Consider the following 26,957-nt stretch of genomic DNA (forward strand, 5'->3'; position numbering starts at 1 on the left):
AAAACGTCTTTCTGCAGTGATTATAAATGACGCACACCGGGACGCAGACATCTTTCTAGTTGTTTCTCTGAAGCAGTGCATTCAGTTCTGTGTAAATACGAAATGCAGGGGTTTGTTTGTTTTTTTGCTTTTTTAAAATTTTATATTTAAAAGATAGTTTTTTTCATTTCATTCTCCCCTTCAAAATCTGTACTCTGGAATTCCAATTTCATCATACTGTGAAAACCAAGGATCAGTGTTTTGTTTTGAGGTGTTTTGAAATTATTAAGTGGGAAATTATGTTCTTGTACAGAAATTTCTGTTAGTATGAAGATGTATAATAATACTGCTTCAGTGTCAGCAAATCAGATGTTACTGACGTTTTTCTGGCAAAAGCAGTGAATTGGTTATATCTTAATCTACTGTGGAGTCTTGCAGAATGTAACCTGAAAATACGCTGAATCCCTGTTTTAGATCCATTTTGCACTCCCAGATTTAAGTCCAGCTTGGTTCTTAATGTGCAATTTCAAACTGTATAGCATTTATTTTTCTAACATAGATCCTTTAATCCTCTAGTGTTTATCCAAGCGGGTGTAAATTACTGATATGGTAGGAAATAAAGTAAAAGAGTTTCATTCAAAAAATAAGAATGTGACCAGAACCAAGCTGACCTATTTTTCTTCTGGGCTAACATTTTCATATGGTAGTCTGCCTAGAAAGCAAGGTGGATATAGATTTCTAAAAGTCATTTTAGACCCTTCTAAAATGGAAGGTCAATTTAAGCGCAAATGGATTGGTTTGGAAACAAGCATGAACTTGTTTGCTCTCCTGTGCTGGTACTTGGTGCTCCATGGTGTTCCACCCTTAAGAACCTGTAGGACCATTATCTGCAGCAATACATGGTTGTGCAGTGGACAGTGAGAGCTGCTGTGTGTTTTCTTCCTCAGAATTATGTGCTGCCCTGTTGGTGTATGGGCGGAATAAGTGATTTATCTAATACCATCCGAAATCCTCAATTAGAAGAAATACTGTACCTGTATTATTGATTTCTAACTACGGGAGAAAGAGATTTAGTGAGCAGCACAGTAGCTGTTTGGTTGCTTCAAGAGCTGCCAAGACCAGTTTTGCAGTGTTTGTGCCAAATGCATTCAGAATAAAAAGTTCATTGGACAAAGACAATGATGCTTGCTGTGCTAATGCCTGGTGAGGCTCATGAACAAGGGGCTCCTGAGTGCAGGCTTGTCTGAGGAAGAGAAACATTTTGTGTTGCAAAAACAGAAGATATTGTCTTTATCAGCCTTCTGCTACTGCAGAAGTAGAGGAGAAGGGAATGATGAAAAAGTGCTGATAACATTGTGCAGTGCTGTGAGGATAATCAAACAACATTTGTGTTCAGGAAGGGGGTTTGAAGTACTGAAAATTATGGTATTAGTTTGCTTTTGTTCTGCTTTAAAAATTGGTTGGTTCATAACCCTAGTTTTAAGCTGCCATTGGAACACAGCGTGATACATTCTGTGTCTGTAACTTGTCTTTCATTACAAACTTCCATTCCCTATGGATCAGCAAAGGAAAAGAAGTGGGAAAAAATCCTTGTACAAACCCTAAGCATAACTGGCCAGGTGAGCGCTTTTTACCAACCTTTTGTATAGCTGAACTTCAGTAATGTAGAGCCAGAGAACAGAAATGTGTCTTTGGTTTGATTGTTTCAGGGAAGCTGGGAATGCTCTGCACCTGCAGGAACAATCAGTACTTCATTCAGTAGGAATTTTTCTTTTGTTGTTGTTACTCTTTAATTCCTTTTCATGAAATTGAACTGAGCTGTACTGCAGCAGAATAAGCAAGCCGCAATGTATCCGGCAACCACCCAGGATACAAATTCAGAGTGGGCATTTTTAGTAAAGACTCCTGCATTAGACTCTAAAATATGGAGTCACATTCCTCATAGTGCTAACAGGAGGAATCAAACATGTGGTCTTGTTTACTGTGATGGATTATCATTGTGCTCTTTGATAAAGCCATGGAGATCCTAAAATGGGGAGAGGAGATAAGAAGAAGGTAAGAGAGCTGCAGCAAGGACAGAAGAGTGCACGATGAGGGTGGTGGTCACCCAAAGAATTACAGTGTGCAGCTGAGGAAAGCACCTATTTTGCTATCTGTGAAAAATGGGAGGACTGTTTTGCAGGTAGAAATGGAGAAGGAGAAACAATCCAATGCATGAAATTAGTCTTCTACTAGTTGTCTCCTAGCTTGTCCTGCTTTTTGTGCATCTTTCATGTCTTTGCACAGCTCTTGTTTTGGGAGTTGCATGAGTAAATAGTGGGGAAAGGGTGTTTTGTCTGGAGTGATGAGATGTGACTGATTTGTGTGGTACTTCAGGGAAAGGGAACCCTACAATGAACCTGATGCAGCATTAACAAAGCAAGGCCTTGGAATTGATGCACCACATCAGAAACCTGGAAAATAGCTTGAGAAACTGCTATTGTCTAATTGTTCAAAATATCTGCAAGGAATGGAATTTTCCCCTCTCTGGGGAGGAGAAGTTCTCTGAATAATGCATTGTGTAAGGCCATACATGCTTTCCCTATGTCAAAACCAGAAAGCTGATGGCTATGACTAGGATGCCACTACTCTGGAATAAACGTCTGACAGTGTAAGTCTGAGCTTTCCTATTTGAATGCTTCACAACAGGCAAGAGGCTCTGCTGAACACGGCTGAGAATTGGCCTGTGATAATGGCACATGAGGAGTGGGAAGGAAGTATGAGATTTTTCATTCTTTGCTGCTGCTTTGTAAGGAACAAGGCATGCCAGGAGCCTCTGGCTGCTCCTCTTTTTCTCCATCTCTCATCCAGTTGTTGCTTCTTCAGGCATTGACGGTGCCCCACTGTCTGGAGGGGGAGTACTGATATTGTATGTGGAAAAAGGAGATGTTTGCAGAACATTTGAAAATATTGGGCTCAGTTAATTTTACAATGCTTTTTATAAAACAGATGAAAATTCAGGAAAATGAATGCATCCCCTGACATAGTGCAATACGAATTAATAAAAAGAGTAGCATTTAGTAGTAGAGCATGTATGAGATACAAATATGTCAGAATAAGGGAAGAACTAGCGCATGTCCTTTTGCATCTTTCACTGTTCCTCCGCTCTTGTAGCTACTATTTTCTTGGTCAAAATACCAAGAGAAGGTGTAAAGCTGTGGAAAACGGATCTTTTTTTTTTGTGCTTATTCTGAGGGCATTATGGCTGGTGACAATTAAAGTAACGGGAAGTCTATTTTGTTTTCATTCTCTCTATGCTGATGGTAGTATATTGACTGTGGAGAGAGGTGTGTTCGGTGGAGTGGTGAATGTGTTCAGCCCACCTGAGATAATGATATAATTACTGCTATCACTCTATTCATGTAGCTGTTTATTGAACGTTCTGCATGGACACTATGCTTTTTGGCTTTGCGTGGACCTTTCTCACCTTTCACACAGTTTCTATGATTCACAAGAAAATTCCATCTCCTTCAGTCTTCAGGTCACATCACTACTGCAGCAGAAACAATAGGGAACAATTTACCCCTCCAATTCACAGGGCAATACCTGCCCTAACCCACAGAGATTTCTGTGGTAAGCAACCTGAAACACTTGAAAGGGATGTAATTTCCAGGGGTCGGTGTTGATGGCTGAAAGCTTAACAATAGATTAAACTAGGCATTTTGATGGAAAAAAAAATCTATTTTTATTTAATCTGTGTTGAATTATTATTCCCACATTGTGTGTAATTACTGAAAATTATGTATTAAATAGCAAGGTTAATTCTGTAAAGCAGATAGCACCCCTGTTAATAAATATATACATTCTGCCTTGTATTTAGCTGGGGTTTAGTCATAGAAGACAAGGGGTAATTGTCCATCTTCCATTGTGTTGAAATGTGAGAGGCAGTTGCTTGACTTTTCACCATCTGAGATTCAAACCTGGAGGGAGTTCAGAGCAAGGTATAAGAAAAAAATGTGAATTCCAAGTGGCACGGCTACTTAATTGGAGAAAGCAAGTTAAGGCTCTCGGTCCTGGTTTCACAGAGGCAGCATGCAGACAAAGAGGCTTTCAGATATGTCCTTTACCTGAGTGATGCCCCCATCCCAGCTTCATGTGCTGCTCCTGCTTTCTCATTGTTGTGAATGTCAGTTTAAATGTCCAACTTCCATGTGGATATTCACATTTGAATGCTTAACATGAGTCCTGTATCTCCCTCCCCTAGAACTGGGAACCTAGCATTTAGGTGCAGTGTGCAGTGTCTGAATAGATAATGTCCTTTTCTGAATGCTGTTCTAATCATTAGTGTCTGCTGCATGGTATTGCAAGTAATAATAAGAATTCTGCAGAACAGAATACAGAGGAGCTATAAAATTCTCTCTTGAGAGGAGAAATTGATGTCAATTTTTCCTTTCATCCTGGCAAGGTTTCTTATCTTGGTTGGTACTTTCTAATTGCTATCAGCAGTATCAAAAGACACAAAGTTATGTAAAAGAAGTTCCAGCCTTTGCCCAGAAATCCATAGATTTCATTCCTGCTGTGCTGTGTCATATTCAAAAATAATTGGATGACCCAATTTTAAACCTGAGATACTGTATGAACTTAGAGACTGAGTGCAATTATAAGTTGCTTGAAGAGCACGTCTATGGTTTTAGGTAGAAAAAGCTGGAGACCAAAACACAGTGTAGGAAGAACTTTTAACAGTTACTGACTAAAAAGAGAGGTGACCAGTGGAATGGGAATGTATACAACTACTATAAGATAAAAGTCAGATATTTCCATTTTAGTCAAATTCTACTTTGTAACAGATTGGTATGAAGGCAGAAGGCACTGTGTTCATTATTCCCCTGCATTGCAATAAAGCATCATCCTGCTTCTTTCCATATGCCATTTGGTGTTTGAAATAGATCAATCGAGCAAGGGTTCAAGAAGCTCTCTAATTTCCCTTTACAAACTAAATCAGAATGTAAGTTTTGAATTTCTTTTTCATTCATCATGTGCTTTTGAGACCTCCTCATGTTCTTGTTAATAATTCAGCCTTCCCTTATTCTGGGTTTATCGCTCAGGGAGACAGTACCTTTGGCCGAGTCCAGCATATGGCCAACAGGAACTATGTCAGGTAAGGAATGCAACCTTTAATTTTTCACCTTATTCTGTTTTGTTGGTAATCAGCTTTGGAATAGAACTGTGATGCATGAAGTCAGGTTTGTGTATGTCAACAGCTGTTAGCTTTGGTAGCAACTGGAGAAATGCCAAAGATCTCAAGTGTCTTGAAGGCTGTCAAGCTTTGCTTTTTATGTTTGTTGCAGCAGCTGAGAACACAGCAAGTCCTGAAGCAAACTGGATTAGGTAAGAAAGAATTTTTAAACATCATCTTCTATGGCATCCTGGAGAAAACCCATATGTTTTGTGTTGTTCTGACTCCCCACAAAATAGCTAAGTCCTTGTCTCATTCGGCTCACACATCATAATTATGTTACAGATGGGCAGCTAGTAGCTGTGAAGTATTGCTCTGCTTGCAGCTTTATTTCTTAACCTTTTTATTTTTCCTTTTTTTTCTTTCTCAAGTAATGAAATTAAAGCTATCAAGCTAGACAAATAGCTGACTCCTGATTTCATCATGGCACCAAGAATGTTGTGAAAGTTACTGAGAAGATATAATTAACAATTATAGTTACTGACTGTTGTTGCTTCTCAATGCAGCCTTCATATGTTTGTAGCAGCACAGCCGTATTTGACTCAGGTTGCACCAGAAGTGTTAATTCTGTTCATGAACATTCCCTAAGGGTAGAACTGCCTTTGTGATTGTGGACTTGTTCAGCCACTTCTCTTTCTATTGATGTTCAGAAACTACTAGAGAGTCTTTTGAACTGAGTGGTACAAGACATGATCAAATACAGATCTCTGTGACTAGCGAAATTCTTAGTTGTATTTATTAGGGAACTCTTCAGCCTCATCTCTAAAGAAAATACAGGCCTTACACATTAGCTTCCTTCAAAAGATTGATTGTTATATATCGTACCTTAAAAACTGCTAGTCTTGAGTTACGCGTTTGTAATGTCGCTGGTTTTGATGATGGGCAGTGCATACAGTATTGGAGGAGGGATAAGCTTTTACAACCTTGATACTGTAAGAAAGAATGGATTGTGAAGAGTGCAGCCTGTACTGCTTTCATTTTAACTCCTGTCCAAAGAACTGCCCCATGGTATACTTTTCCTTGCTCAGGTTCTATGCCAGAATCAGGATTCATGGCCACGTCAGCATCAATCTATAGTGAAATGAAACCCAGGGATTTCATTACCAAAAATTTAAAAGAGAAAGATGAGTTCACTGAAAACATTAATGCTATAGATAACACAGTTTCCAACTAAGGATTTACATATCTGTTAGCTCTTTAAAAAAAGAGTTCTTGCATGGTGTTCTTATGTATGGGTATAGTAACACTACTAGCTCTTTTTAAGTCATTGTAATAATGGAGCTAATGACAAGACAGTTGGCACTGTCGCGCTAAGGTGATCTTCACTCTTGCAAGACAAAATATAGTTAGATTAGTGCATTTTTGCAGAGATACACAGTTATCCATGTGTGTAAAATACTTGACTACTATTAGCCAGCAGATGCCTGAGTCCTTGACAAAGCTGTCTTTGCAGGATGCAAAGACATAGAATGATCAGTGATCTGTACTGTATGCCACAGTTTCCTATACAAAATGTTTTGTGACTTGCAAATATATAAACATTTTGGGGACTAGGTGGTGATCCAAAGTGGAGTGATGCAACGATACCTACTCTGGTAAGACTTCCCTGAGGCCCAAGTGTATCGGATCACTGTAGTACCAAGTAAACCCTCTACTCTGTCCTTGACACAGTTCCAGCTCTACCGTGGAGGCTGTACTGAACTTGTAGGTATGCTGTTGTGCCTCATCTTTGCTGCCTTCCCCAGAGTTTTTTCTTTCCTGCGTTTGGACACAGGTGTGCTAGTCTCAAATAGAGCTTGCTAACTGCAGTCTGGTGTCTCCTTGTGCCAGGTGTGCAGTTTCCTACTTATGGCTTTCAGGAGGTAGAAGTTTTTTGCAGGACAGTTCTTTAGGAGGACTCTGTGTCACTAATAAGCAGAATCCTGTAAATGCTAGGGTAAAGGTATCCTGCAGTGGGGGAGGTATTCTGTAAAAGGGGAGAGCACTTGTTTTACCATGGTCTGCTTGAGTCTGGCTGCAAGGCTGACAATAAATAGATTTGAGATTCACATGGAAATGGTGTGTTCTATACAAAACCAGACTGGGGTTTTATTAAGATACAGGAAGGCAGAGGCATCTCTGGATTTTGTGTGTGTGTGTGTGTGTGGATAATAAAGGAAAATATAGGAATATTTAAGGAAAATTTTCTTCCTGGCATTGAAATCTGAAAAAACAGAAAATGCTGCTTAAAACAGTTTGAAAGAGTGCTGTCTCTGCTCTTTCTAATTTCCTGGATAGACATAGAACTAGAAGAATAATGCTGATCCCAAGGGGGATGTTGTCTTCATGTTTGACTACTACTTGGAAAAAGAAAAATCTCATCCATTGTTTCATAAATATTTCCCTGTGCAAGCAGAATTGTACTTAACTCTGCCAGGTGGAGAGCTTCCTGATTTAGAGTTCTCTGCTGCTTCTACCCTCAGCTTAGGTATTGAGTGAATGTCAGGGAAAGAGAGAAATGGTTTATGATAGTTCAGCTATAAGAATAATTTGTTCTACTGTTCTTTGGTGACTAGTACTGTCACCACCTCTCATCTCTTCCATGGTCTCCCTGCTTCTACTCTTTTCTTTTATCTGACCTAGCATGAACTGAAGGGTAGAAGGAAATTGTAGTTAATTTGGGCCTGGAAAATAGATTGGATTAGAGGTTTCAGAAACACTTCTTTCTTCAGGATCTCTGGTTGGTTGTGGTGTTTGGTTGGTTTTGGTTTTTGTTTCTTTGGGGTTTTTATTTAGTTTTGGTTTTTTCCCCTGGCAAAATGTATCCAAAATTATCTAATTGGCAGTAAATTTTAACACAAATTAGGAATTACCATAAATGGAGAGAAGATGGAAATGGAGAAATAGTTTAGTGTAGTGCAAGGATTTGTAGAGAATGAGTTGCCCTGTAGATTTCAAGAAGTCCTGGAGATCATTCCACTGAACACACCAAGACTGAGGCTGCTAGAAAGTGCTTTACTTTCAAGTGCTCAGCAACCCACCCCAGACTTTGCCGGATCTGTTGTCTCATCAAGGCATTTGTTTTTAAAAAAACATTTTAACAGTTGTTCCATAGTATAGTTGCCTTTGATTTAGAAAAATGAGAAATTATTGGAAAGTTCCCTGTGCCACTTATTGCATGCTTTTTAATATATTAACTTTGAAATTAGCCAGCAAAACATGGAGGTATAGGGAGAGCAGAAACTGTTCTCCTTCAGGTTCCTTATTTCTAAATACGTCAGCTAGGCAATCTAGATACCAGTTATGTAACCAGTATTCAGTTACTTACCTCTGCCTTAGGACAATCCCCTGGTGTTTGTAGCATGTCCAAACAACCTGCCACTGAGCTAATTGTTACGTAGTTGCATCTAGTCTTAAAAAATCTGTATAAAACCTGTTCTGAAAGGAAAAGAAAAAAAAAATTAAAGCCCCATTTCTGAAATGGAAAGAATGATATATCACTGTTGCTAGTTTTCATGGATGTGTGGGGAATAAACTCAGAATGAGTGCATTAAGCATAAGGAGTAGTAAAAAGTGTAGTGTGGGATGGCAGTGTTCATGTTTCCTTGTATGTTTTTCACACTGTATTTTAAACTTACTGGAGAGCCGAGTGATAGATGTGATTAATTCCATATCCCTTGTAAGAAGAGGGTATGTTTGGTGCACATCTTGTTGTCTTCACTCGTTCTCTCGTCATTTCTGTCAATAGTTACACGGATGATCTTTATACTTTGTGTGTAGCCTGTGAAGAGGATATAAAGACCTGTCAGACTACCTTTTCTAATACATTTTCTTCTGAGGAAACTAACCTAACATAAATGTCACCTGCAGTATGAACAACTGTAGCAGGTGGAGCATTGAATTAATAGCTCTGAGAGGCAAGCCAGGAAAGATTATGGAATGAGATAAATGCGGTAGATACGGTACGTGCTTCAAAAAAATTTCCTGTGATTAAAAATGAGTTCTAGAAAGAAGAGTATATATTCAAAAAGTTACAGAGTATTTAAAAATAACCTATCTGTTTTACTTTTGGAAACATGTTAAAAAACATTTGCAATTATGTTTATAGGGAAAACCCCCATTTATGGAATCAAAAGGTTATTTTTTAGCTGTGGGTGTTATATTATTTTGTAACAAATGTTTTGAATATGCTGAAAGGTAGGGAATTTGCTTATAAAATGTATATCTTGTGATGACTCATGTTTTGTGGCAAGATCATTAAGTAAAAATTGATTATAAAACAAAACCGGTTGCTGTACTGAAAACCATATGTACTCATCAAATGTAGAGGAAGAACAGCTGTTAGTCAAAGAAAGTGACTTGAGTTTAGCAACTGATAATCAATAGGAAGGTGACAGTGCAGCTCCCTTGCTGGTGTTCCTCTCAGAGGTCCAGGGAACAGAAGCATTTATAAGCTGGCAGAAGATTTGGAAGGTCTGCAGAAGTCAGCTAACAGTAAACTAAAGGAGTATGCCAGTGACTCAGGTAAGTAGGGTAAGTTGCTTCTCACTAGTGGTAGTTTGAGCTCTTTCTGGTTTAAAGAGTGAAGGACTATCACAACTGACTATAATCATGTATCCATTGTAACACAGAGAAACTAGCTGGTTTGATAGCTGGACAAAAGGTGGGGGTATGGTGATTTGTGATGGCAGAAGGTTGCTCAGTTGAGAGCTTCACAGAGTTCAGCAGCACAGGTGTCAGACTCCCTCATAGCAGTGAACTGACTGCTGTGAAATGAACACCTTCTTTTTACCAGTCTGTGAAAAGGCATTTGGAAAAGAAAATTCATCCACTCTGTGTTCTTTGTGACAGGCTGAAAGACTGAAGATGCAACTTGTGCAAGGAACAGCTAAGAATACTTGTTAAATCAGATAATAGCCTTTCAGCTGTAAACATTTGTGGTGAAGAGTCCACACCCTGCTCCCTGCTTCATAAATTAGGGTGATCTTTCCACATGTAAAAGTCTGTGTATCCAGGGGCACATCTTCTGCAAACTGATTAACTCAATGAGAAAAAAAAATGGGGAAAACAGCATTTTAGCCTTCAGGGCTACACTGTGGACGAGGAGGCTGCAATGCTGCCACTTCCTCAAGGTATGGTTCTTGGTACAGCTACCTTAGGGTTTGCTCATATTTGCCTTAACATGCTGCAGTCATTCCTCCTGACAAGATGTTTCTGAAGTGGGAAGACATGGAGTGGCTGTAGCTGCCAGTAGATTCTAGTAGATTCCAGTTTTCAGAGAGCACTACGGAGATAGTTAACTTGAGTTTCTCTTTTGATTGGCAGCATCAGCTTGCTCTGTCATCTGATTAACCTGTACCTACCACTGATAAAACATGTGTGCACAAACTCAGGTATTGCACAAACTCTGGTATTGCGGCAGAGTTTCTGTTCAACTCTTATTTGCATTTTATGTTGAGTTGACTGAAAGAAAATAAAAGGAATATTAACCACTTGGGAAGGAAGGACTACAAACAGCTCCTCAGGGAGCAATGGCAGAAGCTCTGATAACAAGTACATGAGGCTGGAAACTGGTAGTTTAATCTTAAACCAAAGTGAAACTGGAAACCCCCTGGGATGGAGAGCCAGCAATCAGCACTGCACAGTAAAGCACCACAGGGGCTGTGAATGGGGTCTTTGGAAGTCAGGAAGCTGGCAGTAGAATGGGACCTGCTGAAGGAGCTGAAGAAGGACCCAGCAATCATGATGACAGTGCTGTGAGGGCTCAATAAATGATGTTTTTTATTTGGTGAGGATCTGAAGGAGGTGTTTACCTTAATTACTGTAGTCCCTCAGAAGCACAGTGGGGAAGAATTAATTGCACACAGGTGTATTTCTAGATCCATAAAAAGTCATGTTATAATTTTATTCAGAACAGATTTATTGCTGTCTTTCCCACTGACTCCTCCCCATTTGGTTGCAAGATTTTACAATAACATACCATTCCTGAGGCTTTCACGTTTCTCTTTCTTTTCATCATCCAGTTGGTTACTGTCTCCATGCTCATGATGTTTCATAACAGGGACCATGTTAGTTGGTTTGTTGTCATGTGTCTCTCCCTATTAAACACATGCTCATTGTACTTTTGAGGTGAGTTCGAGAGCAAGTTTTGTCTTTTCCTCTGAGAATTCATCTTTTTAGTTATACTTTCCTGTCTGTTTTGAATGCAGTCAGTTACAGAAACATAGTCTGCTTCACATAAACCAAATAATTAAGTAAAGGTCAGAAAATTAATGGAAAAACTACATTCAGTTATGCTTCTGTCTGTGGATCAGTAAAAAGTGCATGGAATGCTGTCACATCAACGTTTTTTAAAAAGAAGTTGCAAGAATTGCTGCTGCTGCAATTATTTCTTGTAAGGAATGTCAAAAACATTGTACTAACACCAGGATAAATTTATTATAGTCTGGTCTTAGTAGCTGTAAGGTCTCCTATGATGTAGCTTTCTGACTTTATTTAATTTGACTTTTCTGAGTCTTAACAATGGAGAGATGCAGAAAACACAGTAGTTCTGTGACGCTGTAATGATGAAAACTTCTGTTAACTTTGAATGACGTGAATATAAAAACTTTATTTGTCTGCCTGGAATATGGACTCATCTTTCTAAGTAAATTTAAAATATCTCCTTTACTGTGTTGTACAGGAAAGGGCAATTATTACGAATGTTTCAGGAGGCATTTTACTCTTAACATTCTAAATTAAATGAAGGAAAGATCTTTGCCATTTCTTTACTGAACAAAAGTGAAAAGGCTATATTCCTCCTTGTTAAAGTCTTGATGACAAATGAGTATGAATATTTCATCAGCTAGAAGAATACTTTGTTACAATTAGAACTTAGTCTCATGCTTTCTTGAACTCCAGAGGCTTACGAATCAAAATCATATTATAATTTGTGGCAAGGACTGATTTTGTGAAATAATATATACTACATTGCTATAATTTTGCAAGAGCTGTTTATATTTAATAGAAGGAAGAAAACAAGTGAAACAAGGTGAAAATAGTGACCATGAGAAAAATATGGCTGTTGGATGTCTCCGGTTTTGCCTCTTGGTGCCCGCTCAAGGAACAGTAGATCTATAGGCCTCACTATGCTTTGATTTGAAAAATGAGCAAGTTTTTGCATGTTCTGAGGGAGGCTAGCCTGAAAAAAGCCTTGGCTAAAGTGCCAGTAAGCACTCTGCAGCAAGGGCTGGGCTGCCCTGCAAGGGCCAGGGAGCCAGGAGCCACAGGGGCCAGCGACAGGACAGTCTGGCAGGACTCCAGCCAGGAGACGGGGAAAGGCCCAGGGATGGCAGCCTGGGTTGGTGACAGTCCAATGATTGCCGGACGAGTCTGGAGCAACAAGACAGACTCAAGGTCTGGCCAGGAGATCAAGTCCATGTGCTGGAGTTCAGGTCTGGCTGAATGGGGTACATGCTCCAGCAGAGGCATGGCTGTTGCATAGCTTGGGCAGGGACCGATGGTGATGGCGTCAGGTTAAACACAGCTCCCAAGAGAATCAGGTGCCCTGACATTGTAAACTTTTGCAAAATTATGTGATCCATTGTGCTTATGTCTCTTGACATATGCTTGGTATTATTCTGTACTGCTTGTTTCAGTTGATAAATCAGTTTTACATGCTAATCTTGCTTGAATCAGAGCTTAGGTGCCTGTCTGCTGCAAGTCTGTTTTCTCTTAATGTTTCGGATTCTTGAACACCTTTGTTATGTCAGAATACAGCCGACTCAAGGGTAATTCTGGCATTGATGACTTCAGTTATTGACACAATCTTATTTCCTTGCCAAGGATTCATTCTGGATTTTGCAGTAGTTTCTTTTTAAGTGATCATGATAAGATCTTTTATCAGGGACTTATTTAGCTCACAAACTTGCATGATTCTCTCTTCAGCTTTTGACAGCCACATTTTTTAAGTGTTTTCTTTATGCACACAGGAAAAACAAGCCTCTAATGGATGTCACTTCTACGTTGAGTATCATATGCCTTCTGGTTTTGTGGCATTGAGTTGTACTTCCTTTCTACATCTGAATTAGCAAATACAGCAACTGCTTCAGAATCTGACTGACATCTGAAACTTTTTCTTCCTTTTTCACTGGCATCCAATAGTTGAAGGTACAGAATGAACTGTGGTTTACAGCTCCTCATTTTTCATTCTCGTCTTTTGTTCCTGGAGCCCAGGAGGCCAGTGAATAATTTCTGAAATAACTATAGTTCTGAGGTCCTTGAAAGAGAGAGTTATTGTTCAGAGAACAAGTCCAGCAGAACATGGCTTTCTCTGACCTGTCCCTGTGAGATTTTTGTTTCTTTCTTTTTGGGTTGTTTGTTTGTTTTTCCCCTTGAAGCTAAGATATTTACAGTTTCAAAATCACCAGTCTTTGTACTTTGTGGCCTTTTTCTGGCTGACCTTTCTCAATAGTGATGAGAGAAGAGCAGTGTTCATAGTCTGTAATGTTATTTTCTAGTGTTTGCAATGGTACCTCTGCTTCCAGACTCACAAGAGCCGTGTTCCCCATGTGTTCTGAACTATGCTAAACAAGGGGTCTGTAGTCTTACCTTCGAAACACTTCATTACAGCATCCCTCAAAAATATGTTTGCATGCTAATCCAGTATCTAACTCCAGCAACATTTGTTATTATCACATGCAACCTCTATTAAAAGACTCAGTTAAATGAGACACACCTTGATCCCATTTATGTGTCTCCTTAAAGTATAGCTGTTAATTTACAACATAACAAATATATACAAATATAAATGTTAACATATAGAGAGACTTTGTCTCTGAGGTTTTACCATTTTCCAGCTAATGTTTTGCTTCACAATAGACTAACAGGTTGTGAAAAGTTGAGCCAAATGTGTGTAATCACTAAAGTGTGTTACGTTCCAGGTGAGGCTCTTCACATCAGGCCTAAAGCCATCAGCCTCTCCAGAAGGCAGCAAGTGACAGTTTGATGGAGGAACAGATTACTCCATTCTTAGAGTAGTTTGTGTTTTAGCAGCATGGACAAAGGTGAATTGCCCCAGAGATGGGGATGGATTATGAAGCAAAAATTGTTGCCAAAACAGCATTCCTATCTGTTGAGGGGATATGAGCTAGAAAAGAGCTGTGAGTATATTAGACAGGAAGACCCTTGAAGGCTCATCTGAGTCTAGATGGATGTAAACTTGTTTCTTTTAATTTCTTTTCTCCTGTGACTTTATAAACTTTGGTAAACTACATTGTCTCTTGTGGACATAGTAAGTAAATGCTTTTATTAGCTGTTTACATCGACCTGGTTCGAGTGAGACATGGTATCAATATAACCAGGTAACTTCAACAAATTTGTGCCCATAGGTTCTTGCAATCCATACTGAACTACTCTCATGCAGCCAGCAGCCCAAGACATTTCTTAGAGGCTATAAAGTATAGTGGAGTTGCACAGGACAATGCACAAGCCAGTAACTCAGTGCCTAAGAAGTAGAAGTATTTCCACTGCTTAAGAGGGAATCTCTGTGCAATGCTAGTGAGAAGCCCAAGGATTGCAAAGGAGTGGAAGGGTAGAGGACATTATCACAATTTTTACAAACTGGGAAATTAGAGGTAGAGAAAAGCAATATAATATTTCCAGGGTATACACAAAATTATTCTGTCCTGATACCTTGGCCCATTCCTATACCATACTTTCAAGATCAGGTTTCTTTCAGCTCCTGTTGGTTGCTTCCCATATGATGGTTGCCTTGACTAATGTAAAGGCTGAGCAGACTGGTAGGTCAGCATGCCTCTGAGATAACATCCCATTTATAGAATTAGTTCAGTTTTCATTAGTGAATTAACTGGACATATAAATATTTATGACTATCTCAGATGTCTGATTACAACAGGAAATAAATAATTCATTATAGAAAATTACCTTTGTACAGTTGATACCACAAAGATATAAATCAGTTAAGGCAATTTCCAAAAAGCAGCACAATCTATTGTTTTTGCTGGGACACCCTCAAGTGAGTATCTTTTTGCTGTAACCATGGCCATTCAAAGCTGGGTAGCAAACCTTCCATTGTGTGAATAGTAGTGATGTGAAAAAGTCTATTTATAGAAATGTGCATGTAATATAGGTATGTTGACAGCTGTGACAATTTAGGGAATCTATATACAATATTTGATTTCTGTTTGATATTGGGAAGTTTCTCTGTGTAAGTCTATCAGACTACAAGCATAATTTTGAATGGGAGTGTCTTTGCCTTGTCTGTTGTACTTCTGCTTGTGCAGGTTCATTGAAATAAACTTTGCACCTGCCAAAAGCTAACGAAGAGGAAAAATTAAATTTTGATGAGCGAATGGCATTAAACAAAAGATTGAGTACTTTCTATGTCAAGTCAGTTATCAATCTTTAAACTTAAACTGGGAGAGTAGACTTCAGTGGAAGGTTTTGGTCACGTAGTGGGTTTGAAGAGGAACCACCTAACAAGGAAGGCAGGAAGATTAAAGGAAGGGGATTCTTAACAGCAATTTTAAAGGAAAGTTGGTGTCCCTTTCCACAAAAAGGGTGCTTGCTGGAGAGAACAGGAGGAATGACTTAGAAGAGCAACTCCTGGTCATAGTGAGTTAGATGCTGAAAGTGTTGGAGATGTCAGGAAGCTGAGACAGTGAAATGTTAAGATGTTTTTTGACTATTTATGTTCCTTGTAATAGCTAAAGTAAAGGGGTTTTTAGAACCCCTGTTAAGTCTGTGCATATATCTGTTTCACCTCACACATATCTTTAGAAACACTCTTTTTGTGGATCTCTGAGAAAAGGTTTCACGACATTGGAGAACGAGCTGCCAGTGTACCTCTCTGGCTAGCTGAGGTGGTCCACAAAGTCACATGTCCCACAAGAGAAGCCAAAATGCACATGCTCTGAGCCTCACGGGGCACTTTCAAACATACCAGTCTGTGGGGTTGCCTCTGCACTGTCACCTGGGGACCATTGATGAGGCTTCTGTGAGGGCTATTGCAGTAATATTGCTGTGATGTTTAGAGAGATGTAGCTGAGGATGCCTGTGTAGGTGAAACCTTTCAGTACAAGGTATTACTATTGAAAGGTACTAGTTTGTCCAGTTTGTAAATGGAGAACCTGAATAATGTATAAAATATGATTTCTGTGGTATACAGGAAGTGAGTCACAGTCAAGAGTATCTCCTGAATTCTCCTCACTCCTAGGAATGTATTTGAAACATGAAGTCTCTTTATAGTGCTATCTAGTAAAAGGAGTATCCTAAAATAAGACAGTAAAATCCTTACACCACATCACTCATACCATATAAAGATATCATTCTTCAATTGGTGAATTGGTGATCCAAACTTGCTGTTTGGATCATGCTTTTATTTTGCTTCAAGCTTTATTCTTTTAGTAGGTACTCTCTGCTAAAACAGAAAGGTAGGAACTGGGGTTATTTGCAGAGGGCGTCTTCACTGCGGAAAACAGACCCATTTCTGCATAATGTGATAGAACATAATGTCTGTACGTTAAAACATTTTTAAAAATTGGATGCAAACAGTGCTGTAGATCCTGCTTCATGTTGTGTGTATCATCTAATTTACTTACTTTTATGGTGAAAGTCTTAACCCTTCAGTGCTGCTTGTGCTGACATGTCCTATCCTTAACGCTTAACGCTAAACCCTAACTCTAACCCTGACCTAAACCCTAACCCCGAACTCTAACCCTAACCCAAACCCTAACCCTAAACCTCACCCCTAACCCCAACCCTAAACCCTAACCTTAACCCAACCCTTACCCTAAACCTAGCCCTAACCCTTACCCTAAACCTAAACAAAAACCTAACCCAACTGTAACCCTAAACCTAAACAAAAACCTAACCCAAACCCTACCCTAACCCAACCGTAACCCTAACTCTACCTTTTTCCTAACCCTAACCTTTACCAACACTAACCCTAACCGCAACCCAACCATAACCCTAACTCTACCCCTAAACCTAACCATTACCCTAACCAAAACCCTAATTGTAACCTTAAACAAACCCTAACCATAACCCTATCCGTAACCCTAACCTAACTCTAACCCAAACCTTACCCTAACCCTAACCTTAACACAACCCTAAACCTAGCCCTAACCCTAACTGTAACCCTAACCATAACTCTAACTGTAACTCAACCGTAACCCTAACCCTACCCTTATCCTAACACTAAACATAACCCTAACACTAACTTTAACCCAACCCTAAGCCTAATCCTAACTGTAACCCTAACCCTAATTGTAACCCAGCTGTATCCCTAACCCTACCATTACCCTAACCAAAACTCTAACCCTAACCCAACACTATCCCTAGACCTAAACCCAACCCTAACCATAACCCAATCATTACCCTAACCCTACCTTTACCCTAGCCCTAACCCAAACCCAGCTCTAACCCTAGCCGTAACCCTAACCCAACCCTAAACCTAGCCCGTAACCCTAACCTAACCCTAACTGTATCCCTAAACCCTAACTCTTAACCCTAACCCTAATGCAAAATGTTTTCCTTTTTCATGTTCTGGAAGCCCACAGTATTGAACACAAAGCTGTTCCATAAACTGAACAATATGTAAAAAAGTCCCTGAATAGCTGCTAATGAACTGCTAAAAGCTCCTTATTTCAGGTGGTAGTTACTGTACCCATTCTATAGTACAACATCCCTACCCATCATGTTTTCTCTTTGTAAATTAAGTTCAGGCATTCTCTTAACTTTTTTCAGGGGCATCTACAGTAGCCCAAGAGTTAGTCTGGGAAAAGAGGCCTGTTTGTTACTTTATTCTGTGTTTAAATTCTATTCTGAAAGTTCATGGACATTTTTTTTTTGCTATTGTTATTGTTCTCTCTTCAAGATCCCAGCTCTTGGAGGTGGTAATCTCCCTCTAATCCCCTGAATCAGTAGGGATTGAAATAGATTAGTGCTTCTCAGTGCGAAATACCTGGCAGGAGCAAACTCTGAGAATTTTTGCCTGTGGCATCTGTTATTTCTCCGAGGGTACTTGGATCTTTTTCCTCAATGGGTTAGCTGCGTACTTTAGGAATGTATTTTTCTATTAGTGGATATTAGGTCTATATGCAAATTGTGTAGACTTCAGACATCTTCCCTATGTAGTAGAGACAAGTCAGATCTTTCTCAGTGATGACCAGGTATCAGAAATTGTAATGAAGTGTACCAAGGTCTAAATTACTCTTTGAAATTACAAAGCCAGACTTTTTACTGGAACAATACCCTTGAGAATCAGGTTACTGCAGCAATGTTGTTTGCTATGCAAGTCAGAATATACAAGTGCATAAGTCATGAAGATAAGAAAACATCCATAAGTTATTGTATTACATTGTGGAAAGCCCCCACCCCGAAACTAGCTTCCCATCAGAGTTTGCTAACTTGCTAACTCATTAATCTTTCTGCTTGCCTTATGTATTAATGAATTGTAAGGTCTTTTTGGGGTTCAGATCAGCAGAAAATAAAGTTGTTTTTGTTCCTCTCTGTGGATTAAGGCATTATTAAATAGTGTATACATGTATAACAGCTCCGAGCAGCTTCTGTGTGTGTCACCATCTATCCTTTTCTCTTAGCTATCTGTACCTCAAAATCCCAAACTGGTTTTCAAGTTTAATAAGCTGTGAGCAGCAGTGGACATTGGAATTGTCCTGCCACTTCTTGTCAGTCTTTTCAGCTGGGAAGATATCAAGCCAAATGCTTGTGAATTTGCCTTGGTCTTTGTTACTGAACTCAACTCAGATGGTTATAGGCCCAGATAGCATAACCCAAATAATACATTTATAATTTAAAGGTTCTTTTGATAACTGCTCCATGAAGATAGCTGCTGAAGGAAGTTTGAAATTAATGGATTCTATCTTGTATGCCTATTATTATTTTTGAAGCCTGTTAGAGAAGAGAAATTATGCAAATTGGTGTCACGCTAGGCTACTGCACACATGCTGGTAATGCATAACAACTAGCTCACTGATGAAAATACTTCATCCTATGCAAGAGTTATTGTCAGCACTAAGAGATGTTCTTTGTATCATGGTTAAGAGTTAATTATTTTTTTTCTTATGGATAAAGGAGAGTGTTCTTATTAAATATTCTCATTAGAATAAACCTGCTGTAAAAGTAATACTGGAGAACTATAGTGATGTATTATGATTGATTACTTTATATAATTAAGGTATATTGTGAAACAATAGAAAGATCCCTTTAAAAAATTAAGCAGTTGTTGCTCACTCTCTGTGAATGACTAAATGGCTTTAATTCTTCAGCTGCTGCGTGTAAAAGACTTGATAAATAGATCAGGCTCAGGATCAATTAGTGTCACAATGATCTTTAGTATTAATGAAGCAAAGCTGCTACGATTCAACCAGTTTATCTGTGCCCTTCATGACAACATCTTAAGCTAACACGCACTGCATTGTCATCTAGTCCTGGGTATGGGATCCAGTAGGTAGAACACACAGCTCTGTGCAGCACTGGCCGATACAAGTGCTCCCTGTGAGGAACCTGTCTTAGTCCTGAAGAATTCTGATATCCTTAGTGGGACAAAAATCCAATATAAGATAAGCTGGTTTCAGAAAACAGGTCGCTAATGTAAGTTTGCGGTTTTCTTCCCAAGTTTATCCTGAATCTGTCTAAAATTTATTTTTCCTCATTTGTACAAAAAGCGTATCAGGCTTTTCTGATTGGACTGCAGTGAAGAGTGTGGTTTTGTTCTAAGGGTCATCATTTTGTTACAGCACTTCATCCTTACATGCATTTTATTTGCCCTGTTAAATTGCTGCCAAAGGAGGTGGAGAAAACCTTCTCAGGTATTGATTTTTCACACATGGGGACTGTAGCTCTTAGTCACTTGATTTGCCACCTGCAGTTCATAACTGAATTGGCTCAGGGGAATATAAACTTCATTTTAGCACGGAGTTCCCAGCCTGAGGGGAAATTGATATGTTAGCTTTTAGTCATTTGTAACCACTGTAATGTATTTTGCTTGTTGGAATTCTGTTTAGAAGGCTAATGTAAATGGGATTTTGGCAATAGAAATGCCACTGCTCAGAACTTCCTGTTTAAGTTCTTGATCTTAACTGGCTTTCAGATATTTGGATCTGGTCTTGAATGATAATTTCTGCTTAATATTTTTTGGGTCTTTCTGGTTTTCATTGTTACATCTATAATGTAAAAATTACGAACTGTATAATGGTAATTGACTAGATGCATAACTTGATTCAAGATTTTGTCCTCAGAATTGTAGATATAGAACTGATTAATTAGCAGTCAAACAAATAAAATGTATTGTAGCTCCTCATGAATGATCAAGGGCTTTATTTTCAGTGGTGCTTAAAACTTCACTAGACATTTCTATTGATTTCTATGTTAGTAGCAGGATACCCTTTACCTCATGGGACAAGACTATGCTTCAAAAATACTTCGTTTATCATGTGCAGGAAGTGTTTTTTTTCAATAATTTGGATCTCAGCAAAGCATTCAGTCTTTCGCTACCGAATACAATTTTCTCTGTGGGTCACAGCTTCCATTATAGGTTTTCTTAAATGCACAATACCTCCCAGAAACCTTGAAAGCGTCTTTTCTTTCCCATTAGTAATGCATTTTGCTAATTATGTGAAAACAAAGAAAAATTTATTTCTTGCACATTAATGAGAAGTGCAGGTTTGCTTTACTAGTCACCTCTGAGAAATATGCGATCTTTATATGCCTTGGCAGTGAAACTGTCTTTTGAAGCTTTGTGAGAAAATCCTTCCTCACAAAGACTACAACCAGATTTGACAGAGAAGCCGAAATCCCCCAAATCCTACTGTTTTCACAAAAATCTGTGCCAGGCTAGAGGAATGAACTGTAAGCAGTGTCCCCTTTGAGGAGGGGATACAGGTTGAGTTTTGTCCTTGATACATTCTGCTTTGGTTGTCCCACCCATGTGCTAACAATTCCAGCTTAGCTACAGCAGATGTTGTCTTTTGGGAGTATCACAGGAAAGAAAGAATGACAATATGGTTGGAAATGAAAAAGATGCAGATTTATCAGTTAATTAGCTCATTGCTCACGAAACAAACTTCTTTGTGGCTTTCTTAGTTTTGTGAATTACTGTTTACAAATCTTTCCACTCTAGTGACATTTCAGCTTTTGTGCGTATTTAGTTAGAGAAGTCGAGCTATGGTAGACCAGAACAAAGCATATTGAATCTGTGAAATCCTATGAAAATGAGTGGGATTGAATGATTCTAAGTGAAAGAAATTTGATTGCTAATATAATACCATTGCTATCAGTGAAGATCAGATTGAACTATCAGAGCACCCAGAAACTTTCTGAAGTACTAGTGATAATTTTTATTAAAAAAGATGGAGTGGCTTGAGTTCACCATCATCTTCAAGACCTTCCTGCTCTAGAAAACCTCAGTGTTTGCTTGTTCTGTTTCTGATTCTGCAGTAGACTGAGGCAGTGTTTAATTAAAAACTTAAAGTGCATGGCCATGTTCTATGCATGCTAAGCAGATCTCTTTAAGGCAAATATTACCCTGTTTGCAAGTCCCATTCAACTAGAAAATGGTTTGAGGTGAAACAAGCTGCTATGACTGTCGTAGACAGCAGATGACACTAAACGATGGGTCTGTGGAAAGAGACCCAAGATGCCAGTGATGTTGCCTGAACTCTGTGGAAGATGTAAGTTTATCAAGGGTGTTGTGGTACTTGCCTGGGAGTCCCAGGATGAGGTGCTAAATAGTTTTGAAGTAGAATATCTTCTTCGTGACCCAGGAACAGAGTCAGGAGTGCCTCCTGATCTGACAGGCCATCAGGAAAGATTGAAAATGCATACCCAGTAGGAAGAGCTTCAGATTTGCAGGGGAGCTGGTCATGACCAAGCTCTGTGCTTTACTTTTGCCTATATGCATCCCAGATCTCTGTGAAACTGGCAGAGTGTGAGGATGTATTTGCCTACCCAGAGTGGTCTTCTGTTTGATTGATATGAACAAAACAGAAATAATCAATCACTATTGGACAAAGGTCAATGCTTTACTCTTGAATACAAGAGTGCAGTAAGAGCTTACTTATAAACATTTGTAATGCAACAGATTATGATGCAATGAATCTAAGTGAAAACATGCAACTGGATTGTCTGGACTAGGCACATACATCTTTCCTACCACGTATTTCCCAGGATATTAGTGTAGAGTTTTCTGGTTTAGACTTAAATATTTGATCCAAGAATTTGAATTAAGATTATAATCTTACAAATGCTAGTGGTTCAGAACTGGTTGAGGAGTGGGGTTGTGAAATTTTCACCAATTGACTAAAGTGTTCAAAAATCAAGTTGTTATTTTCTCTTTATTTCTAGAGAAGGAGGTGACATTTAGATTTCTCTGCCATGATGTTAGTAGCTGTTTTGTAGGCAGTTTATTATGGTTGATCCTAGGAACGGGGTTGTGTTTCATGCTTTGATGAACTGGAAGCATAGACAAGAGGGCAAACATTCACAATGCTTTGCTCAGAAGTAGCTTTTGAACACAATCCATTGCCACTGGTTATCACTCTGTTCCGGCCCTCTGACTGCTGTTACAAGTCTAAAAGCTTACATTACCCAGAACATCCATATAAAGGAAGCAGAAAAAAGTAACAAAGATATTTCTGAATTTAAAGGACTTTACGTAGAGAAAGAGGGTGTATGTAAGTTAATAAAGTTTAAATTGGAATATGTGGAAAAGGGGAACATGTTTCCCAATTACACCCTCTCTGTCTCCAATTTGAACACCCACAGTGTCAATTTCATGGTTTGTATATTCAACAGAGACTTGTTCTGTGAACTGAGTTTAGCGGGAGTGTTTTCAGGGATCTACCTTTCATCTGTAAATAATGGCAGTTCTATCCTAGTTGTCCTATTTTTCCCTTATGTTGGCCCAGTGAAACAATGTGATCAGTAAAGTATGGTTCTAATTGTTTACAAGTTGTATAGGATCAGTAAAAGCTTTTGAACATTTATCCTTCTCCTTCATCTCCTTCCATCACCAACCTTTATCTGGGGAAGGACTACGCACATCACGTTCTGCAGTCTCTTTCTGAGACCAACTGAGAACATTTATAGCATGGTTTGTTGATGGATTCTTTTGTATGCTTCATATCAAGATATTGACATCCTCTTTGTTTTAACCTAGCCAGTGAGAAGCAGCAGGAGAAGACTAGCAGAGGAAGCTGTTCTGACTATTGATTTTCTTGTGCCTTTTGGTGATTCATTAATTCCTCTAATAATTGTTTCTTAGAGAGCTGGCTGGGTTGTGACCATTACTAGCCAGGAGAATAGGGCCGTCATAGCTGGGTGAAACTATAGCTTAGAATGTCAGCTTTGCCTTCTGAATTCTTCTATTTATGAGATTTTAATTTAGTATGGAAGTGATATCGAGCTCCCTATGAATAACGAAAAACCTCCAGTTTGAATATGACATTCTCATGATTCCACAATACGTGCAGATGCCATCTGTTTCACAAGAGAGAGAAGAAGGGTTAGACTAATAAGAAGATTGCAAAAATTAGCCCTGTGCATGATTTCATGTTATGGAAACAGTATGTTAGATTTTTATTTCACTAGTGTTGTATGTTATTGCTATTTGTTATTTGCTATAATTTCTTTTACGTTATCTTTTATATCAAACATTACATGTAGTCTCTTTGTCTTAGGGATACTGTTAAGGGATGATAATATGCAATCATTGACTCTCATGTTGATCTTAGAGAGAAATATTTTCTTTATATGTAGATAAATGTTATTTGCACATTTGCCTGACTTCCATCTAAGTTAGTCTGTCATGCCTGGTCTGACTTAATTTGTTCTGACTGTTAATAATTCTCAAAATAGAAAAATGCAGGTGTTACAAAGAAAACCATTAAATTTATTGATGAAGAATATCTCTTTTCATGGATAAATGGAAGAAACCCTGTCAATGGCTGAAGTGTATTAATAATTTTTGGCCTTACCATATTGTTTGTCTTGGTTCATCAACTTTTACAAGATTTATTTTAGGTTAGTATATTATCTCACCTTTAAAAAAAATCATGCTATTTGCCCCTATTTCAACCTGAGAGCCGTTTGACTAGACTCTGTCAAGTTGTCCTTACTTTTGCTTTGCATTCTGTCTCTTCCCAGTTATACAAAACAGGGTTTGGTAGAGTGCTGTGGGCTTGTTGATAGCAGATAGTCACTCCTCAAATAGAATAAGTATGTGCAGTCCCAAATAGCTTTGTGTAAGATATTCCCCATCCAGTAGAGTTAATTGCCAAAGTGTAATTTTTCAGCATCTGGTGTGGGCTATTTTGCTTGCCTGCATGGAACAGATTTAACCAGGGAGAAGTTTTCTCCAGCTGGTGGTAGAAATAATGAAATTCTTGTAATCAGTAGGTCTCTAATAGGTTGAGGCTCCCTTCAGGGAGGGCATTGCTAAGTTTTTCACAGCTAGAAGCCACTTTCTGTGCATCATTTCAAAGCCCAGAGAGGTGTGGGGCGTGAAAGAGAAACTTCAGCTTCAGCATTTTAGTGTTGAGGTCTTCTGAATATGGGGTTGTTTTAAAAGTAGTTGCATTCGTCTGTAACTTTTCATTGTAGAAACAGAAAGTAATGGCAGTCCTTGTTAAAACAAGGGTGTCTCATTTTCTGAAGCTCAGTAAATCAGGAAAAGCACAAATTAACTTTACAACTTTGGCTTTTCCTTTAACATTTACATTTTATGTTAAAAATAAAACAAAACCCCCACAAACAAACAAACAAAACCCACAAACATCTGCAAATACCTGATTTTACAGTATTGAAGATAATAGCAGATACTATTCTTTTCCTTTTTTGTATTGTAATGCATTCACATCTCTCATAGGAATGTCATAAGGGTTACTATGTTGTATTCAATGGGCACTTTCACTGTTGGCAGATTCGGAACCTCATTTAGATACATATTGTTTAAGATGCTGCTGTTTTAGTTTAAGCAGAAGAGGTTTATGATGCATATTTGGAAAATCTGATTCCATGCAATGCATAAACATGCTACCTCTAAATGCTAAATGCTGCCTTGTTATCACAATGCATAGAAGTACTCACTGACTAAAATTTTTCTTCACTCCTCCACCAGGACTCCATCTGCAACAATTTTGCATTAGATTTTGTTTTGTCAACATTGTCTTCTGGTATGAAGAAATGTTAATGTATTTCAAGAATTTGGAGATAGCATTTTAATGGTCACTTATTAATCAGAACAAAAGCAGGCAATGACACTAAGTGGCTTTGGTTATTTTTGTTTGTTTGTTTTGGGGTTTTTGTTTGTTTGATTTTAAGAAAAAACCTATTTATCCACAACAACTGCTTGCAGAAAGGCATAATAATAAATATTACATCAGTACAAAGAGTGCTATGCATGATTTTTTGGACAATCTGTCTGAGGGCAGTTGTTATAGTGACCACAAAATAAATATCAGTCTCTTCTTTTTATTTTTTTTTTTTTTGAGGGGGGTAAGGTTGCATCAGAGCTAGTTGCCATCTGTTCTTTGCTGCTTTGTATGTGAATGTCTGTGGCATTTCTCCTAAAGCATTAAAATCACACATGTTCAATATTTCAATATGTTTGTGTTATTTGGTGCCTTTTTTTTTTTTTTTTTTTAACCTGAAATGAAACTGTTCCCATTGTTGTTGGTATTCACTACCACCCGCCATCTTACAAGTAAACCTTGCTTTTCTGTCTGGCTTATCAGGAGCTACGTGTCTGTGGCTGCTGTCTCAGTGCTTGTAGTACAATCTGTTCACTGATTTCGGGCAAGTCTTTCACCTGACCTGCTTCTCTGTTGAGGTGCTAACTGTATGAGTTCAGAATACTGTTCTCTTCTTGTGGCATGCTGTTTTGGATCCAAGTAGTGAGAAGCTGTCCTAATAACTTACATTATTGATCCACAATAGATAAATGACATTGACACTAGATTTTGTCTTTTTTGCCTTCCCTTCTTCTTTTACTTTATTTTCTTTGCCTTTTTTGGTCAAGACACCAAAACAATTTGGTGTATTATTTGGCACCATTTGTGCTAATACAGTTTTAACCAAGGAGGGAAATAGAGGTTTTCTCTAAATGGGTCTGCCATTGTTTAAAAAAGGATAATACATCTTCTGACCTGACATTGGTGACAGCCATGTTTTGTGCATGCTATATGGTAAATTGCTTTAACAACATGTAAACATTTTGTCTTAGAGTCTAAAGGAATTTAAAAATTTCTTTTAGAAAGGAACAAAGCATGTAAATGAGTTTTTGCTTCCATTTTGAATATTGCTATACATATCTGTGCTGTATATGAATCTGCACACAGGCTATTTTTTTCTCTATCATTGACAGAAAGCACCATTATTTCTTTAATTAGATTGAAGAGCTGCTACTTAATTCCTTAGTAACTTATGAGTTTCCCCAGCCAGCTCACATTTCTTTCTGACTAAATTTCTCATGCCAGATAGTTGTCACTGATGCTCGAAATGGGGAAGAGGTGAATAAGACAGAAGGTTTTAAAAATTGTTTCAAACAGGTTTGCAGATATCAGACATGCTTAGAAAATAAGGGCTCAAACCTTAAAATGCAAGTGTACATTTGAGGTACTAGTTGATCCATGTCTAAAAATCAAGAGTTTTTGCAGTCACCTATGGTGTTGTCTCACTCAACCTACTGCTCATGCCTCATTTGATGCAGCCCAGGGTATGGTTGGCTTTCAGGACTGCAAGCACCCATTGCTGGCTCATGTTGAGC

The 26,957-nt window shown here is 38.5% G+C and overlaps 1 protein-coding gene across 11 annotated transcripts in view; it reads left to right on the forward strand.

Annotated features, from left to right (window-relative positions):
- The window catches only part of MYO3B (myosin IIIB), a 249,370-nt gene that overhangs the window by 8,181 nt on the left and 214,232 nt on the right, over positions 1-26,957 (forward strand). For 10 of the 11 annotated variants that reach the window (XR_010473849.1, XR_010473850.1, XM_065069731.1 and 7 more), the window contains exons 2-3: positions 5,064-5,116; positions 5,307-5,346. The exons of the other annotated variant lie outside the window; for it this stretch is intronic. Coding sequence is in view for 8 of the 10 variants with exons in the window: in XM_065069731.1 (XP_064925803.1) it covers positions 5,110-5,116; positions 5,307-5,346 (47 nt within the window). In the remaining 2 variants the exon portion in view is untranslated. The remainder of the gene's footprint in view (positions 1-5,063; positions 5,117-5,306; positions 5,347-26,957) is intronic. 11 annotated transcript variants of the gene reach the window in all.

This window comes from Columba livia, chromosome 7, assembly GCF_036013475.1.
Source record: "Columba livia isolate bColLiv1 breed racing homer chromosome 7, bColLiv1.pat.W.v2, whole genome shotgun sequence".
Classification (NCBI taxonomy): Eukaryota; Metazoa; Chordata; class Aves; order Columbiformes; family Columbidae; genus Columba; species Columba livia.